Source organism: Oncorhynchus tshawytscha, unplaced genomic scaffold (assembly GCF_018296145.1).
Source record: "Oncorhynchus tshawytscha isolate Ot180627B unplaced genomic scaffold, Otsh_v2.0 Un_contig_14593_pilon_pilon, whole genome shotgun sequence".
NCBI lineage: Eukaryota > Metazoa > Chordata > Actinopteri > Salmoniformes > Salmonidae > Oncorhynchus > Oncorhynchus tshawytscha.
Window position 1 is genome coordinate 65088 of NW_024609271.1, and position 19898 is coordinate 84985.

Consider the following 19898-nt stretch of genomic DNA (forward strand, 5'->3'; position numbering starts at 1 on the left):
GTGTTTGTCATGTCTTTGGTCACATTCAAGTGGGACAAACAAAAGCACCCCATGATTGGTTGACATTAGAGCCTCCCACCATGCAGGCAGCCTCCCACCATCCAGGCAGCCTCCCACCTCCCACCATGCAGGCAGCCTCCCACCATCCAGGCAGCCTCCCACCTCCCACCATGCAGGCAGCCTCTCACCATCCAGGCAGCCTCCCACCATCCAGGCAGCCTCCCACCATCCAGGCAGCCTCCCACCATGCAGGCAGCCTCCCACCATCCAGGAAGCCTCCCACCATCCAGGAAGCCTCCCACCATCCAGGAAGCCTCCCACCATCCAGGAAGCCTCCCACCATCCAGGAAGCCTCCCACCATCCAGGAAGCCTCCCACCATCCAGGCAGCCTCCCACCAAGCAGGCAGCCTCCCACCATGCAGGCATTCTCCCAACATGCAGGCAGGCGATGGCTGCAGGATGAAGTTGGTGAAGAGCTACTGCAGAAACTTAATGCGGTTGACATGTAGGTGCAAGTGGGACAATGTTTATCCACATAACTTTGAAAGGCACTTGACAAAAGTGATCTGCATGGAACGCGCCCAATGGAGATCGCTTTGGGACTAATAACCCTGGTCTCAAATTGAGCTAAAATCACTGTCCTGAAAACTATTCACACCGAGAGCAGCCTGTAGGGTTATTCATTATGGCACATCATAGCAAAACAGAATACGAAAAACAAACGTTTCTTATTGGACAACTTCAGGCAGTTTTCTTCCATGTGATGCCAAATGAACACAACCCAAGAGAGTCAGTGTGAGATCTGTATTTGAGACCAGAAGATACAGCCTTTTTCCTCTGGTGGTGTTAAAGGATTAGTTTAACCACGTTTACCTTTCCTCAGGCTTGTTCAACATTACAGGCCGACTGATCTACACAGAACCTTGCATCATAAATATCTACTTCATTGTTCATTTGTAGATGAGTCAGTCACATTAGGGTTTTGATCCTCGAGAACACGGCCCTCCTCCTATTCAGTCCCTCTGCTCTGGGCTCAGTTCCTCCTCTCTTCTCTCCCTTTAGTCTTTTTCCCTAAGTGCTACTTTGTTTATGGACTAGAAATGGCTTCCTTCCTTCCTCCGGCAGCTCGCCCCCCTGGGGCCGGTGTGTTGTATTTACCACGGGGGTGACCTATGACCCCATATATGATGGAAGTAATAATGCTCCCGTCTCTCTCCTGTCCCATTCTACTTTGAAACACCATTTTGAGATCTCTGGGTCCACCTCAAGTCGTAAGTGGTTTCTTTTTAATAATATAGATGATGCCTCACTCTCTTCTCTCGCTCTCCTTTGGAGAATGAACAGAATTATGTCCGATGTTTCCGTGGTCGGAGGAGATGGGAAGGTCACCCTCTGCTGTTAACCTTTCGGTCTGTTTTTGTCCTTCAGAAGAAAGAGCCACACAACAAGAAGTTACTTATAAATCAATTGACTTTATTTAAATCAGCGACGTTAGGCAGTTACACTATGAACAATAAGAAAATAAAAAGACAACCGTCAAATAAAAAGATTAAAGATCCAGATAAAAATCACTGCTCTTGGCACTGGATAAAACATTTATGAAAACAAATATTATATCAGGCTTGTGTTGGGGGGGAGAAGTGTCTCCAACATACATCATGTTGTGATGGTGAGAGCCGGACTAGTGAACTTAAATACCAGCTTTTTACTACGTCTCAGAGGACATGTTCCAGGCTGATTACGCTTTCAGTGGCTGGATAGGTGTTTAACCTCAGCTGACCACATCTAGGTCCAGTTAACCAGACAGATTAACCCTTCAGTGGCTGGATAGGTGACCACATCTAGGTCCAGTTAACCAGACAGATTAACCCTTCAGTGGCTGGATAGGTGTTGAACCTATCAGCTGACCACATCTAGGTCCAGTTAACCAGACAGATTAAGTCTGGTACCTGATTCAAAATGCATTCCAATGAAAAATCTCCATGGAGAATGTTTAGTCCAGGACAAATCTGTGTCTGGGAAACAGATACCATAGGATGTAGCAATCTGATACCCGACTGTGAAGTCCATGACGTGGCGTATAACCATTGGTTGTTGTGTGCAGCTCGACTGGAACAGACCTAATAAGTACAACTTTCAGATTGAACCATGTTGTTTTTATATCATGACCCTCACACAACCCCACTCCTGAACCCCCGACCTTTGAACCCCACTACCGTCACTTAGGTCAGGGGGCCCTTATAATCATCTTCACTATCCTCATCGTCATCAATTCTTCATTAAAAACAAGGAGGAAATTCCATATGACATATGCTCCATTTTAAAATGGTCGTGCACCACAAAAAATAAAATTATGTAAAAAATAAAATAAAAATGTAAGATAAAGAGGATCTGTATACATCCAACAGAAGAATCAAGACATCCCTCTACCAAAAAGAGAAATGAATAAATCATGATATACAAAACAAAACATCATATAAAAACAGTTCTCCATGAATACTACGTTTGTGTGTATACTGGACTGGCCAATGCCTGTTTGAGATGCATCCTGATTGGGACGTCCTTGAAAACTTATGGTAGGTTGCCTCTAAATAACCACAGATTTAGGCTCAGTCAACCCTAACCGTACCCTGACCTTAAAGGACCCGTGCAGTCAAAAAAAAAGAGATTTACTTATTTAAAAAAAAAAAATGATGATCTATTTCCATACTATGAGGATGGAATAATACTGTGAAAATGTTAAAATGATGATGATGCCCTTTTAGTGCTGTTTGAAAAGACTGCCTGAAACATCAGCCTGTTTTGGTGTCCACAAGGTCATCTGAAAAAAAAATCTTAATTGCCAAAATCTCACACTATCCCTTTAACCATTTGGGAAATGAGATACCATCTGACCCTGCATCAGCGATTAGGGACAGCTTCTAGCGACTCCTTTATGATACCATCTGACCCTGCATCAGCGATTAGGGACAGCTTCTAGCGACTCCTTTATGATACCATCTGACCCTGCATCAGCGATTAGGGACAGCTTCTAGCGACTCCTTTATGATACCATCTGACCCTGCATCAGCGATTAGGGACAGCTTCTAGCGACTCCTTTATGATACCATCTGACCCTGCATCAGCGAATAGGGACAGCTTCTAGCTACTCCTTTATGATACCATCTGACCCTGCATCGGCGATTAGGGACAGCTTCTAGCGACTCCTTTATGAAGAGGACAGGGAAGTTTGAAGTGATTGGTAAGGAGAGGTTTAACTGTTCTAGGGGTGGGTCTCAATAGTCTAACGTTGTTCTCCTCGTCTCCTCATCTGCATTAAGGTTGGGGACCATTCTGTTTTCACTTTCTTTAAAAAATTTAAAAATCTAAACTGAAATTGACCTCAACCCTGATCTGCACTAGTCCGGAAAAAAAAGCATAGTGTGGAAATAGACTCCTTGACTAACTTTCCACCATATTGCTTTCACCGTGTTGTGAAAATCTTTCTTCAGGAGACTTGATATCCACCCTGAACTCTACTACCAACCCTGACCTCTACTACCAACCCTGAGCTAAACTATACTAGACCATCAGACGACAGGAGGAGAGGAGGAGGAGTGGTGTCCTGAACTCTACTACCAACCCTGAGCTGAACTATACTAGACCATCAGACGACAGGAGGAGAGGAGGAGGAGTGGTGTCCTGAACTCTACTACCAACCCTGACCATCAGACGACAGGAGGAGAGGAGGAGGACTGGAGGAGTGGTGTCCTGAACTCTACTACCAACCCTGAGCTAAACTATACTAGACCATCAGAAGACAGGAGGAGAGGAGGGCTGGAGGAGTGGTGTCCTGAACTCTACTACCAACCCTGAGCTAAACTATACTAGACCATCAGACGACTGGAGGAGAGGAGGAGGAGTGGTGTCCTGAACTCTACTACCAAAATATCTAACTATACTAGACCATCAGACGACAGGAGGAGAGCTGGAGGAGTGGTGTCCTGAACTCTACTACCAACCCTGAGCTAAACTATACTAGGCCATCAGACGACTGGAGGAGAGGAGGAGGGCTGGAGGAGTGGTGTCCTGAACTCTACTACCAAAATATCTAACTATACTAGGCCATCAGACGACAGGAGGAGAGGAGGAGGGCTGGAGGAGTGGTGTCCTGAACTCTACTACCAAAATATCTAACTATACTAGGCCATCAGACGACAGGAGGAGAGGAGGAGGAGGAGTGGTGTCCTGAACTCTACTACCAAAATTCCTAACTATACTAGGCCATCAGACGACTGGAGGAGGGCTGGAGGAGTGGTGTCCTGAACTCTACTACCAAAATATCTAACTATACTAGGCCATCAGACGACAGGAGGAGAGGAGGAGGGCTGGAGGAGTGGTGTCCTGAACTCTACTACCAAAATATCTAACTATACTAGGCCATCAGACGACAGGAGGAGAGGAGGAGGAGGAGTGGTGTCCTGAACTCTACTACCAAAATTCCTAACTATACTAGGCCATCAGACGACTGGAGGAGGGCTGGAGGAGTGGTGTCCTGAACTCTACTACCAAAATATCTAACTATACTAGGCCATCAGACGACAGGAGGAGAGGAGGAGGAGGAGTGGTGTCCTGAACTCTACTACCAAAATTCCTAACTATACTAGGCCATCAGACGACTGGAGGAGGGCTGGAGGAGTGGTGTCCTGAACTCTACTACCAACCCTGAGCTAAACTATACTAGGCCATCAGACGACTGGAGGAGAGGAGGAGGAGTGGTGTCCTGAACTCTACTACCAACCCTGAGCTAAACTATACTAGACCATCAGACGACAGGAGGAGAGGAGGGCTGGAGGAGTGGTGTCCTGAACTCTACTACCAAAATTCCTAACTATACTAGACCATCAGACGACAGGAGGAGAGCTGGAGGAGTGGTGTCCTGAACTCTACTACCAACCCTGAGCTAAACTATACTAGGCCATCAGACGACTGGAGGAGAGGAGGAGGAGTGGTGTCCTGAACTCTACTACCAACCCTGAGCTAAACTATACTAGACCATCAGACGACTGGAGGAGAGGAGGGGTGTCCTGAACTCTACTACCAACCCTGAGCTAAACTATACTAGACCATCAGACGACAGGAGGAGAGGAGGGCTGGAGGAGTGGTGTCCTGAACTCTACTACCAAAATTCCTAACTATACTAGACCATCAGACGACAGGAGGAGAGCTGGAGGAGTGGTGTCCTGAACTCTACTACCAACCCTGAGCTAAACTATACTAGGCCATCAGACGACTGGAGGAGAGGAGGAGGAGTGGTGTCCTGAACTCTACTACCAACCCTGAGCTAAACTATACTAGACCATCAGACGACTGGAGGAGAGGAGGAGGAGTGGTGTCCTGAACTCTACTACCAACCCTGAGCTAAACTATACTAGGCCATCAGACGACAGGAGGAGAGGAAGAGGAGTGGTGTCCTGAACTCTACTACCAACCCTGAGCTAAACTATACTAGACCATCAGACGACAGGAGGAGGGCTGGAGGAGTGGTGTCCTGAACTCTACTACCAACCCTGAGCTAAACTATACTAGACCATCAGAAGACAGGAGGAGAGGAGGGCTGGAGGAGTGGTGTCCTGAACTCTATTACCAACCCTGAGCCAAACTATACTAGACCATCAGAAGACAGGAGGAGAGGAGGAGGACTGGAGGAGTGATGTCCTGAACTCTACTACCAACCCTGAGCTAAACTATACTAGACCATCAGACGACAGGAGGAGAGGAGGGCGTCATCACTCCCTACGGTGATGCCGTGATTCTGTTGTTTAGAAGAGGAAGAAGGATAAATAGATATCTAGTCTGCCATGGGGGAGGAAACCGTGTGTCTGTGTGTTTTACACATACACCATTCTAGGTGCTTCTCTATTATGACCCTTCAGTGTTTGGGTGAATATATGGATATTTATATTTATATGTTTGTGTGTGTGTGTGTGTGTGTGTGTGTGGTCTTTAACATTGTGGAGGTCTTTATCTGACAGTGACTCCCAGTTTCTCCAGCACCCTGACACCTTTCTCCTGGTACTCCTCCCTGGTCAGCCAGAAGTTATCTTTGTCCTTCATGATGTCCGCCAGCACGGCCCCGCCCAGGAACACCATGTGCTTACGCCGCGGCGGGTCCTCGATGCGGATCTTAAATTTCTACAGAGGGAGACGGGGGGGGGGCAATTCAGCATTATGTCTGAGGGGAGGAGTTTGGGGAGGAGTTTAGGGAGGAGTTTGGCACAGGATGAATAAATCTTGACCTCATCATATAATGCCTAGTAATTCAGGATGCAAGGTGATTTGTAGAACAGCGATTATATGTCCTACTTCTGTTGTGTACTATGAGCTGACTACTTAAGAGAGGTTTCTTCTGTCTCCACCTAGTGGGTTAACTACAACACTGCACCATGTTGAGGAAGTGGGCCCTGTCCCAATACTTTTCAACATACATCCTTCCTCCCACCCTTCAGGTCCATTAGGGACCGGTTGGACCTTTAGACAGGTCATCATTGCAAATAACAATCTGTTATTGACTTACATTTATGAATAGAGTTAAATAAAAACAAAAAGATATAAAAAAAAAAAAGAGTTGTTCTCACCGAGAGTTTGTCCACGTCGCCTTTCAGCACACGTTCCAGGTAGAGCTGTTTGAGCTCCCTCTCTAGTCGAGATGGAAGGCCTGGATACATGGTGGACCCACCTGACAACACTATGTGTTTATAGAACTCAGACCTGAGAGAGGGGGAGGCAGAGAGAGAGAAGTGAGAGAGGGGGAGGAAGAGAGAGGGGGGGCAGAGAGAGAGGTGAGAGAGGGGGGAGGCAGAGAGAGAGAGGTGAGAGAGGGGGAGGCAGAGAGAGGTGAGATTAAATCAGGTGTCGATAAAAAAAAAGTAGTGTGTGTATGAGTGTCTGTCTGTGTGTATTGTCGGTCCGTGCGTGTATTGTCGGTCTGTGTGTGTGTGTGTGTGTGTGTATTGTCGGTCTGTGTGTATTGTGTGTGTGTGTGTGTGTGTGTGTGTGTGTGTGTGTGTGTGTGTGTGTGTGTGTGTATTGTCGGTCTGTGTGTGTGTGTGTGTGTATTGTCGGTCTGTGTGTGTGTGTGTATTGTCGGTCTGTGTGTGTGTGTGTGTGTGTGTGTATTGTCGGTCTGTGTGTGTGTGTGTGTATTGTCGGTCTGTGCGTGTGTGTATTGTCGGTCTGTGCGTGTGTGTGTGTGTGTATTGTCGGTCTGTGTATGTATTGTCGGTCTGTGTGTGTGTGTGTGTATTGTCGGTCTGTGTGTGTATTGTCGGTCTGTGTGTGTATTGTCGGTCTGTGTGTGTGTATTGTCGGTCTGTGTGTGTGTGTGTGTATTGTCGGTCTGTGTGTGTGTATTGTCGGTCTGTGTGTGTGTATTGTCGGTCTGTGTGTGTGTATTGTCGGTCTGTGTGTGTGTGTGTATTGTCGGTCTGTGTGTGTGTATTGTCGGTCTGTGTGTATTGTCGGTCTGTGTGTGTGTGTGTGTGTATTGTCGGTCTGTGTGTGTGTATTGTCGGTCTGTGTGTATTGTCGGTCTGTGTGTGTGTATTGTCGGTCTGTGTGTGTGTATTGTGTCTGTGTGTGTGTCTGTGTGTGTATTGTGTGTCTGTGTGTGTGTATTGTGTGTCTGTGTGTGTGTATTGTGTGTCTGTTAGTGTGTATTGTGTGTCTGTTAGTGTGTATTGTGTGTCTGTGTGTGTGTATGAGCGTCTGTGTGTGTGTGTATGAGTGTCTGTGTGTGTGTGTATGAGTGTCTGTGTGTGTGTGTATGAGTGTCTGTGTGTGTGTGTGTGTGTGTATGAGTGTCTGTGTGTGTGTGTGTGTGTGTGTATGAGTGTCTGTGTATGAGTGTCTGTGTGTGTATGAGTGTCTGTGTGTGTGTATGAGTGTCTGTGTGTGTGTATGAGTGTCTGTGTGTGTGTATGAGTGTCTGTGTGTGTAGTCAGTCTGTGTGTGTATTGTCAGTCTGTGTGTGTGTATTGTCGGTCTGTGTGTGTGTGTATTGTCGGTCTGTGTGTATGAGTGTCTGTGTAATGTCGGTCTGTGTGTGTATGAGTGTGTGTGTGTGTATTGTCGGTCTGTGTGTGTATTGTCGGTCTGTGTGTGTATTGTCGGTCTGTGTGTGTATTGTCGGTCTGTGTGTGTATTGTCGGTCTGTGTGTGTATTGTCGGTCTGTGTGTGTTAGTTACCTGGTGTCGATGTCTGCTGCATGGATAGTGTTGAAGAGCAGCTCTGCCACCCCGACTCCCTCTACGTTGATGAGATGGGGCTGGAACAAAGCCTCTGGAGCCTCGAAACGCTCCCCTCCCACCTTGATCACCCTGCCGTCTGGGAGCTGGAGGGAGGGAGGGAGGGAAGGGGGAGGGAGATTGAAAGTCAGAGGGTGGTGTGTGTATGTTGTTCAGGCTTACGTGTGGTGAATGTGTAGTAGTGTCTTGTTGATGATCACGTGTGGTGGTGAGTGTGTGTGTGCGCATTTACTGTAAAACCTGTTAATCTGTATTTTATGAGTTGTGTGTGTCTTTGTAGCTTGTGTGTGTGTGTAAAGGCTCTATTCAGCTCAGGCCGTGGGAGGAAGTTGAGAGCTGCCCAGCCACCGCCACCCTGTGGCCACAAAGGATATGATGTCACGCCCCCACAGACACACTACCCACCTTGTCTCTCACACACACACACACACACACACACACAACACGTGTGTGTTTTATAATGAGTTCCCTTCTTATGAAAGAAAAGCCATATCATGGAGGAATATTCCACCCACTCTCTGGAAGCTGCTCAGCACTTCCTGGTTCCTCTGAAGCTCCACCGACATTAATATATAGAGACCAATCCAGTGTTCAGCCTCCTGTGGTGTGGTGGTATATTCTGTTACTCATCAGTTGCTCAGAGTCGTGTGGTGTGGTGGTATATTCTGTTACTCATCAGCTACTCAGTCGTGTGGTGTGGTGGTATATTCTGTTACTCATCAGCTGCTCAGAGTCGTGTGGTGTGGTGGTATATTCTGTTACTCATCAGCTACTCAGAGTGGTGTGGTGGTATATTCTGTTACTCATCAGCTACTCAGAGTGGTGTGGTGGTATATTCTGTTACTCATCAGCTACTCAGAGTGGTGTGGTGGTATATTCTGTTACTCATCAGCTACTCAGAGTGGTGTGGTGGTATATTCTGTTACTCATCAGCTGCTCAGAGTGGTGTGGTGGTATATTCTGTTACTCATCAGCTACTCAGAGTGGTGTGGTGGTATATTCTGTTACTCATCAGCTGCTCAGAGTGGTGTGGTGGTATATTCTGTTACTCATCAGCTGCTCAGAGTGGTGTGGTGGTATATTCTGTTACTCATCAGCTGCTCAGAGTGGTGTGGTGGTATATTCTGTTACTCTTCAGCTGCTCAGAGTGGTGTGGTGGTATATTCTGTTACTCATCAGCTGCTCAGAGTCGTGTGGTGGTATATTCTGTTACTCATCAGCTGCTCAGAGTGGTGTGGTGGTATATTCTGTTACTCATCAGCTGCTCAGAGTCGTGTGGTGGTATATTCTGTGGGGGTATATTCTGTGGGGGTATATTCTGTGGGGGTAGGGGTATATTCTGTGGGGGTATATTCTGTGGGGGTCATTGGGGGGTTCTTTGCACCATAAATATGTTATTTTAGACTGAAGCTCCAGAGAACAACACAGCTGCTAAATGCTATTTATACTGGCCTGTTATTTAGGGTCCAAAAATGTGGTCCAAAAGTTCTGAATTGGTCACTAGGGGTCTATTTACACTGACCGTGCAGGACTCAACCAGCACAGAGGTTAGTTACTCACCGGGTACGACTCAACTGGTACGACTCACTCACCTGTTACGACTCAACTGGTACGACTCACTCACCTGTTACGACTCAACTGGTACGACTCACTCACCTGTTACGACTCAACTGGTACGACAGTGGTACTGACCCGGTAGGACTGACCCAGTAGGACAGTGGTACTGACCTGGTAGGACTGACCCAGTAGGACAGTGGTACTGACCTGGTAGGACTGACCCAGTAGGACAGTGGTACTGACCCGGTAGGACAGTGGTCCTGACCCAGTAGGACAGTGGTACTGACCCGGTAGGACTGACCCAGTAGGACAGTGGTACTGACCCGGTAGGACTGACCCGGTAGGACAGTGGTACTGACCCGGTAGGACAGTGGTACTGACCCGGTAGGACTGACCCGGTAGGACAGTGGTACTGACCCGGTAGAACTGACCCAGTAGGATTGACCCAGTAGGACAGTGGTACTGACCTGGTAGGACTTACCCGGTAGGACAGTGGTACTGACCCGGTAGAACTGACCTGGTAGGATTGACCCAGTAGGACAGTGGTACTGACCTGGTAGGACTGACCCGGTAGGACAGTGGTACTGACCTGGTAGGACTGACCCAGTAGGACAGTGGTACTGACCTGGTAGGACTGACCCAGTAGGACAGTGGTACTGACCTGGTAGGACTGACCCAGTAGGACAGTGGTACTGACCGGGTAGGACAGTGGTACTGACCCGGTAGGACAGTGGTACTGACCCGGTAGGACAGACCCAGTAGGACAGTGGTACTGACCCAGTAGGACAGTGGTACTGACCTGGTAGGACTCGACCAGCACGGTGGTCTCCAGAGCCAGTTTCTGCTCCTGTTCGATGTTGTAACCCACGTAGCACAGCTTCTCCTTCATCATACGCACCGTCTCAAAGTCCGCAGAGTGGTTGAACGCATAGCCTCTCAGCAACAACAGCTGGAGATCAGAGACGTAGAGAGGTGTTTCCACCAAGCTTATTAGGGAAAGGGGGATACCGTGTCAGTTGTAGAACTGAAATGTGTCTTCCACATTTAACCCAACCCCTCTGAATCACCCTTCATCAACATCCACGTCTTCAGCACCCAGGGAAGAGTGGGTTAAACTGCCTTGCTCAGTGGCAGAATGACAGATTATTACCCTGTTAGCTTGGGGATTCGATCCAGCAACCTTTCGGTTACTGGCCCAACACTCTAACCACTAGGTTACCTGCTGGTTACTGGCCCAACACTCTAACCACTAGGCTACCTGCTGGTTACCGGCCCAACGCTCTAACCACTAGGCTACCCGCTGGTTACTGGCCCAACGCTCTAACCACTAGGCTACCTGCTGGTTACTGGCCCAACGCTCTAACCATTAGGCTACCCGCTGGTTACCGGCCCAACACTCTAACCACTAGGCTTTTCCACAGGACAGAGAACTGGGACACAGTGAATGAGGACCGTAGCTGGATGGAGTACAACTACAGACCAAATGCTGCATGTTCCAGTCGCATCGGGGACAACCATAACCCAATTCTCCTAACCTGCCGCGTTCCATTCACCTAACCTGCCGCGTTCCATTCACCTAACCTGCCTGCCGCGTTCCGATCTCCTAACCTGTCTGCCGCGTTCCATTCTCCTAACCTACCTGCCGCGTCTCCTAACCTGCCGCGTCTCCTAACCTGCCGCGTCTCTAACCTGCCTGCCGCATTCCATTCTCCTAACCTGCCTGCAGCGTTCCCATTCTCCTAACCTGCCTGCCGCGTCCCATTCTCCTAACCTGCCTGCCGCGTCCCATTCTCCTAACCTGCCTGCCGCGTCCCATTCTCCTAACCTGCCTGCCGCGTCCCATTCTCCTAACCTGCCTGCCGCGTCCCATTCTCCTAACCTGCCTGCCGCGTCCCATTCTCCTAACCTGCCTGCCGCGTCCCATTCTCCTAACCTGCCTGCCGCGTCCCATTCTCCTAACCTGCCTGCCGCGTCCCATTCTCCTAACCTGCCTGCCGCGTCCCATTCTCCTAACCTGCCTGCCGCGTCCCATTCTCCTAACCTGCCTGCCGCGTCCCATTCTCCTAACCTGCCTGCCGCGTCCCATTCTCCTAACCTGCCTGCCGCGTCCCATTCTCCTAACCTGCCTGCCGCGTCCCATTCTCCTAACCTGCCTGCCGCGTCCCATTCTCCTAACCTGCCTGCCGCGTCCCATTCTCCTAACCTGCCTGCCGCGTCCCATTCTCCTAACCTGCCTGCCGCGTCCCATTCTCCTAACCTGCCTGCCGCGTCCCATTCTCCTAACCTGCCTGCCGCGTCCCATTCTCCTAACCTGCCTGCCGCGTCCCATTCTCCTAACCTGCCTGCCGCGTCCCATTCTCCTAACCTGCCTGCCGCGTCCCATTCTCCTAACCTGCCTGCCGCGTCCCATTCTCCTAACCTGCCTGCCGCGTCCCATTCTCCTAACCTGCCTGCCGCGTCCCATTCTCCTAACCTGCCTGCCGCGTCCCATTCTCCTAACCTGCCTGCCGCGTCCCATTCTCCTAACCTGCCTGCCGCGTCCCATTCTCCTAACCTGCCTGCCGCGTCCCATTCTCCTAACCTGCCTGCCGCGTCCCATTCTCCTAACCTGCCGCGTCCCATTCTCCTAACCTGCCGCGTCCCATTCTCCTAACCTGCCGCGTCCCATTCTCCTAACCTGCCGCGTTCCATTCTCCTAACCCGCCGCGTTCCATTCTCCTAACCCGCCGCGTTCCATTCTCCTAACCTGCCACGTTTCCTTCTCTTCGTTCCATAGTTGTACTCCATTTAACCAAAACAGTGAATGAGGGGGAAATCAATGTGTATGAGATCCAGGGGTCAGAGGTGAGGGGTCAGAGGTACCTTAATGAGGTAGCGGGTTATGTCCCTCCCAGCGATGTCCAGGCGTCGTGTCAGATGGGGCAAGCTGAAGCCCTCGTACACCGGACAGATGTGTGTCACACCGTCCCCAGAGTCCACCACAACACCTGTCAGCAGGCCTGAGGGCAGAAACACACAGAGGTCAGACACGCACACAGAGAAATCAGACACGCACACAGAGAAATCAGACATGCACACAGAGAAATCAGACACGCACACAGAGAAATCAGACACGCACACAGAGAAATCAGACACGCACACAGAGAAATCAGACACACACACAAAGAAATCAGACACACACACACACAGTGGTCTCACACACACACACACACCGGTCACACAGACAGGTCACATACACACACACACAGGTCAGACACACACACACAGAGGTCAGACACACACACACACAGAGTAACATAATTAACACACCCACGATACGTTTCACAAGCCCTCTGAATGGGAGCTGTGTTGAGTTGGGGCTTAAAGTGAACCAGAGAGAGTTGAAGAGGCTGTGTGTTCCTCTAGTCTAGTACCTTGGGCGTAGAGCGTCAGCACAGCCTGGATAGCAATGTAGACCCCTGAGAACTGATACGTCTCAAACATCACCTACCAGAGACAGAGAGACAACTTTAAAAGACTGTAATGATGAAAATGTAATGATGAAAATGTGTAACACTCACACAGCTTTAGAGCTCTGTTAATGCTGAACCCACTGACCCTCACACAGCTATAGAGCTCTGTTAATGCTGACCCCACTGACCCTCACACAGCTATAGAGCTCTGTTAATGATGACCCCCACTGACCCTCACACAGCTATAGAGCTCTGTTAATGCTGAACCCACTGACCCTCACACAGCTTTAGAGCTCTGTTAATGCTGAACCCACTGACCCTCACACAGATGTTCCTACATTAGTTCTCATACGGTAATGAGGTCAGAGTGGTAGTTAGCTGTTGCTATGCACTTGGAGTCAACTTGCTACACACACCCCCCCTCCGACATACACACCTCAATGATCTTCTCTCGGTTCTTGGTGGGGTTCATGGGCGGCTCGGTGAGCAGGATCTTGCAGTTCCTGGAGTCGATGTTGAGCTTCTCAGGCCCGAAGGTGTAGTCCCACAGGTGCTTCATGTCGTCCCAGTTCCTGACGATGCCGTTCTCCATGGGGTAGTTGACCTCTAGCATGGAGCGCAGCTCGCTGGCCTCGTCGCCCACCATCAGGTCCTGTAGACGTTAAGGGGTTTAAGGTTCAGATAGACACCCCTGGGTCGTGTTCATTAGCACACGACGTGACAAAGCATTTTGCAACAGTAAACAGAAACAAGCGTTTTTTTCTTATTGGAAAAGTTGAGGTGTTGTTCTCCGTGGGATAGTTTGGGTTCGATCGGTGGAGGGCCTCATGAATACGGCCCTGGAGAAATCAGACCGTTAGCTTAGCTGTACCGTCACCTTTCACCAGCAGTAACAGAGGGGCATGTCAACACTGCCTCCATGACGGCTCCATGACGGCCTAAAGAGACACAGTCATGGGATATACACATACGCAGCGCTCAAAAAAAAAAAAGAGGCAAGTCACATCCGTCAGCAATTACCCAGCATGCATTCTTTAAAACAGCATGTTTCCATGCATTCACTCTTAAAACCTGTTCCCTTTCTGAACAGGGCACAATCCTAAACTTGAGAAACATGCAAGTAACTGAGAAGTTTGCCTGACAATCTGCATGCAGGTCAAGTCCAGATTCAGTCTCATTTGAGTAAGGCTCAGTCAGAGTTACATGCAAACCAGGCATTGGGAATCACTACATGATTGGTTAGCCAAGTGTTAGTCACACAGTACAACGTTTCCTATTTCACTGGCACACACTGAGCCTGACGGTCAGCAGCGCAGACTAGAAAACTGTTGCCCACGGAAGCTACTTGACACGTTTAGAAACCGTAGCCTGGTCCCAGATCTGTTTGTATTGGTTTGACTTGTGCCAACTGCTATGGTCAATGGTTGGGACAAACAGATCTAGGACCAGGTTAGAGAAACAGTTGATACAGTGTGTGTTTAGGCACTGAAGGAGCCCCCGTCTGGCAGTGCCATGTGTTTTCAATGAAGACCTGCTGCTTCCATCCTGTCTGTTCTGCCAATCAACAGCCATGTACACACACCACCATCACACACACCACCATCCCACACACACACACCACCATCCACACACACACACACACACACACCACCACCATCACACACACACACACACCACCATCCACACACACACACACACATCATCCCACACACACACACACACCATCATCCCACACACACACACACACCATCATCCCACACACACCATCATCCACACACACACCATCATCCCACACACACCACACCACCACCACCACACACACACCACCATCACACACACACCATCACACACACCACCACCACCACACACACCACCACACACACACCACCATCACACACACACACCACCACACACACACCACCATCACACACACACACACCACACCACCACACACACCACCATCACACACACACACCACCATCACACACACACACACCACCATCACACACACACACCACCACACACACACACCATCATCACACACACACACCATCATCACACACACACACCATCACACACACCACCACACACCATCATCACACACACACCACACACACACCATCATCACATACACCACCATCATCACACACACCGCCATCACACACACACACCGCCATCACACACACACCATCATCATCACACACACCATCCCACACCATCATCACACACACACCACCACACACACACACACCATCATCACACACACACCATCATCACATACACCACCATCATCACATACACCACCATCATCACATACACCATGTGATCTGCACATGAGCTAGCACCAGCCGGGACAGTCTCCCTCTAGCGCGAGTGAAGTGAGTTGGGAACAATTGAATGTATGGGTCTTAGAAGTTGTTCACATACAGAATCTTTATGTCCCAACTCACAATCTAATATGCTTCCCCAAAATAACATGTTTTGTTGTGGTAGAACATTTATATTCATTGCTGATTTTAAATGATTTATACTTTTACTTTTGATACTATATTTTAGCAATAACATTTACTTTTAATACTTAAGTATATTTATTTACTCAAGTAGTATTTGATAAATGAGCCATTTTCTATTAAGGTATATTTACTTTTACTCAAGTATGACAATTTAGACCGTTTTCCACCACTGCATGTGCATATAGGCACATTCATTTCTTAATTTTAAATGAAAGTATGATCAATTATTTGAGAAGGTACCAAAAAAAATGTCTGAACAATTGGTTATCTGAGGGTTGACTCAACACCAACGTTTTTTCTTCAGTTTTGAAATTGGCCACTAGGGGAACACAACTCAATAACTTAATAACAAAACATCTGATTGGCTAAGTTAATAACAAAACATCTGATTGGCTAAGTTATGGATATAACAACCAGATTAATTGGCTGAAACATAAAACATCGGAAAAAGTTGATTATAAAACTAGTTTTTTATTATACATTTGAACCCAAAGCTGGAAGTGGGCTTAATGGGTACGTGGGCTTAATGGGTATGTGGGCTTAATGGGTACGTGGGCTTAATGGGTACGTGGCCTTATGTGGGCTTAATGGGTACGTGGGCTTAATGGGTACGTGGGCTTAATGGGTACGTGGGCTTAATGGGTACGTGGGCTTAATGGGTACGTGGGCTTAATGGGTACGTGGGCTTTTTTATTTTTTATTTCACCTTTATTTAACCAGGTAGGCTAGTTGAGAACAAGTTCTCATTTGCAACTGCGACCTGGCCAAGATAAAGCATAGCAGTGTGAGCAGACAACACAGAGTTACACATGGAATAAACAATTAACAAGTCAATAACACAGTAGAAAACAAAGGGGGAGTCTATATACAATGTGTGCAAAAGGCATGAGGAGGTAGGCGAATAATTACAATTTTGCAGATTAACACTGGAGTGATAAATGATCAGATGGTCATGTACAGGTAGAGATATTGGTGTGCAAAAGAGCAGAAAAGTAAATAAATAAAAATAGTATGGGGATGAGGTAGGTGAAAATGGGTGGGCTATTTACCAATAGACTATGTACAGCTGCAGCGATCGGTTAGCTGCTCAGATAGCTGATGTTTGAAGTTGGTGAGGGAGATAAAAGTCTCCAACTTCAGCGATTTTTGCAATTCGTTCCAGTCACAGGCAGCAGAGTACTGGAACGAAAGGCGGCCAAATGAGGTGTTGGCTTTAGGGATGATCAGTGAGATACACCTGCTGGAGCGCGTGCTACGGATGGGTGTTGCCATCGTGACCAGTGAACTGAGATAAGGCGGAGCTTTAATGGGTACGTGGGCTTAATAGGCATGCTGACCCTATATAGGGAACAGGATGTCATTTCAGACACAGGCCATGTAGCATTCAAGTTCCTTCTGCTAAACTAACTTGAGATGAAAAACAGGAACAACAAAACAGTGAAATGAGTGGACTCTAAAAAAAAAAATCACTAGATTTCTGTCTGCCTAGTAATTAGGAATCCATTTTTCTCCACAGAAGTATTTAAAATGTTATAATTAGCTAAATATTTAGCCAAATAAAAACACCAATTAGAGACAAATTAAATATAGAAAACAACAACAAATAAAAGGCACTCCAAATGTAGTAAAAAACACAGCATCACTCTCTCTCCCCGTTAGGCAACCAGGGAGGACATGGGCCTGCACACGCCAGCCAGGAACTCACACCACTTACCATCTTCTGAATATTCTACTTCATCATGTGATGACAGGTGAAGGAGGTGGAGCATAAAGTAGAGAGTCAGCCAGTAAAACAAAGAGAGAGGAAGGGATGTCATTTTAAAATAGGTGTTACTAGACTCAGGGAGTCACTATGACAGACATAGATGAGATTAAGCCTAGTCCATGCTTCTTGGTCCAGGAATAGGGTTGTTGTGTCGGGGTAACTTTTGAACCAACGTTGGAGTGTTGCACAGGAGAGGAGAGCTTCGTAGTATTACCTTAATCTCAATGTTGCCCACTTTGGCTGTGGAGCGAATGATTGGCCTGCCCACCAAGGCAGGGAAGATGTGCTCGGGGAAGTTGGAGCCTGCATAGCCACACTTCACAAACTGAGAGAGAGAGAGAGACAGAGAGAGAGAGATATTTATATATTTTCTTTAGTTAAAATATTTTACTAGGCAAGTCAGTTAAGAACAAATTCTTATATACAATGTTGGCCTACCAAAAGGCCTCCTGGGGATTAAAAATAAAGATACAGAGAGCGAGAAAGAGATAATATATTCAAAAATATATATATTAACACTGCATATTGCCCTGGCAATACTGGTCTGTTCCTTCCATGTGAATAAATATTGTTTGTATTGGACTGGTTTGAATTAAAAGACAGGAGGAAGAGTGAGCACGGGTGGAGAGGACGTGGAGAGATGAGGCAAATGTGGAAGACAAAGGCTTTATTTGAACTCCCCAAAGCAAAATAGCCTAGTTATTATGACTAATCTCAGTTACCCAGAAGTAACAAGAGATTAAGTTAAGGCAAAATTATAGTCCACACTTCTTCGGGCATCAGAAAGCAATTACTGATAATATTTGTGACATTCGCTTCAGTAGACTTGAGTAAGGGTCACAAGCTCTATCCTAGCAGTGAATGTATGTGGTGTGTGTATATTACAATCATAGCTGTGGTTAAGAAACTAGTCTCACTTCCGCTTGACTCATTTCTTCAGCCCTTCACAGTGAGCACTTTTTAGCTGCATACACACTATGCCAGCATCGCTTCAAATCGCTGAGAGTCAGAAGTACAATCCAAAAACAACCACTAAGACCCCTTTGGTGTGTCCAGATTTGAAGGATCCGAGCACTGTAAAGCTCTTTTTACTACCTATGTCCTAAATGACGGAGGGACCTCAGAATCCCTAGAAACAGTTGTCAGGAGGAGCGCAGCCCCGACGCTATTTCCCAGATGCAACTATTTTATAGCGTTCCATGAAACAATATTGGATATCCTACCTGATATTGCCAGCTACCTATTAACACACGGGCATGGGTTATGGTTAACGTGAACTAGCTTAACTTAATTATGTCGTTATAACCTGAGGCATAAGGACCAGTAGAAACAAAATGTGAATTTACAAAACATTCAAAACATGTCGACATCAACATTGAGTGAAAATGTAGTTAGTTGGCTAACGCTGGTTAGCTGACCTAACTAGACTAGCTAACCAGCTAACTAACTAACACGAAAGCTGGGTCAAACGATTTAATAGGTTTGAGCTAACAGGCCGTTTTAATTTTCGCACCGTGAAATTGATTTTTATTGAATGTATTGGAAGATGACAACATAGCTATCCAGCGGTAGATAATTGTAAAAACGGACAGACATTCCTGCCTAGCGTTACCCACCGACTTAACTAGCTAACGTTAGAGCGCTAGCAACACATCATCCACTTCCTGTTTCAGATAAAAATGTTCTCCTGCCATTCTGCCTTGGGAAAATACAGCATGAATAGAACTCGGTCATATTCAGCTTTCCACTCATAAACTTACCCCGGTTCCATTGTCACAAACCACCACTTTCCTTCCCTGGCTATCCATTTTGCAAAACCCAGGAGCCAGCAAACCTCCCCAGCTCAACTTTCTTCAGCAAGCCGGAAGTCACCACCCAGACTGTCTTGGCATCTTCCGGGGAGGGGGGGGTTCGAATACCTTTCGATGGCATTCATCCTTCTTTCCTTCCTAGAAATGCCACAGAACAAAATAAGTATAAAATCCAGGGGCCAAGTAAGCTACTGTGGCTATTTGATCGTAATGTAGACCTAACAGAGTGGCCTCCCATAAAACAACAATGGAGAAAATACATCCCATAACACTTTAATAGCTATTCTATCGTACAGCCAACAGCAGCAGCCAATGTGTTGTGTTCAATGCCTACATTCCATGAAAAAAAAAATCCACGAAAAAAAATGCAGGGCTTGACCTTCAGACAAGGTGACTGGAAATGTTGTGTTGTTTAATGCAAGAAACCACTTTACAAAACAAAATGCATTATTATTCCCATACCATTATTGAACGAATCAGACAAATTAAGTGTCTGTGAGGCCTTGAACCCCA

At 47.3% G+C, this 19898-nt stretch overlaps 1 protein-coding gene across 2 annotated transcripts; it reads right to left on the reverse strand.

Annotated features, from left to right (window-relative positions):
- Positions 1 to 1453: 1453 nt before the first annotated feature.
- On the reverse strand, positions 1454 to 19492 carry LOC112253209 (actin-related protein 2-A). 2 transcript variants are annotated; one of them, XM_042314730.1, is made up of 10 exons: positions 19335 to 19492; positions 17789 to 17899; positions 17524 to 17538; positions 13733 to 13948; positions 13258 to 13330; positions 12707 to 12843; positions 10644 to 10793; positions 8228 to 8373; positions 6619 to 6751; positions 1454 to 6175 (listed from the first exon to the last, which is right to left on the reverse strand). In XM_042314730.1, the coding sequence occupies exons 1-10, from the start codon at positions 19380 to 19382 to the stop codon at positions 6005 to 6007; spliced, it is 1200 nt and encodes a 399-aa protein (XP_042170664.1). In that variant the 5' UTR covers positions 19383 to 19492; the 3' UTR covers positions 1454 to 6004. The 2 variants fall into 2 exon arrangements, with proteins under 2 accessions (XP_042170664.1, XP_042170665.1); XM_042314731.1 differs by lacking the exon at positions 17524 to 17538.
- Between the last annotated feature and the right edge of the window lie 406 nt (positions 19493 to 19898).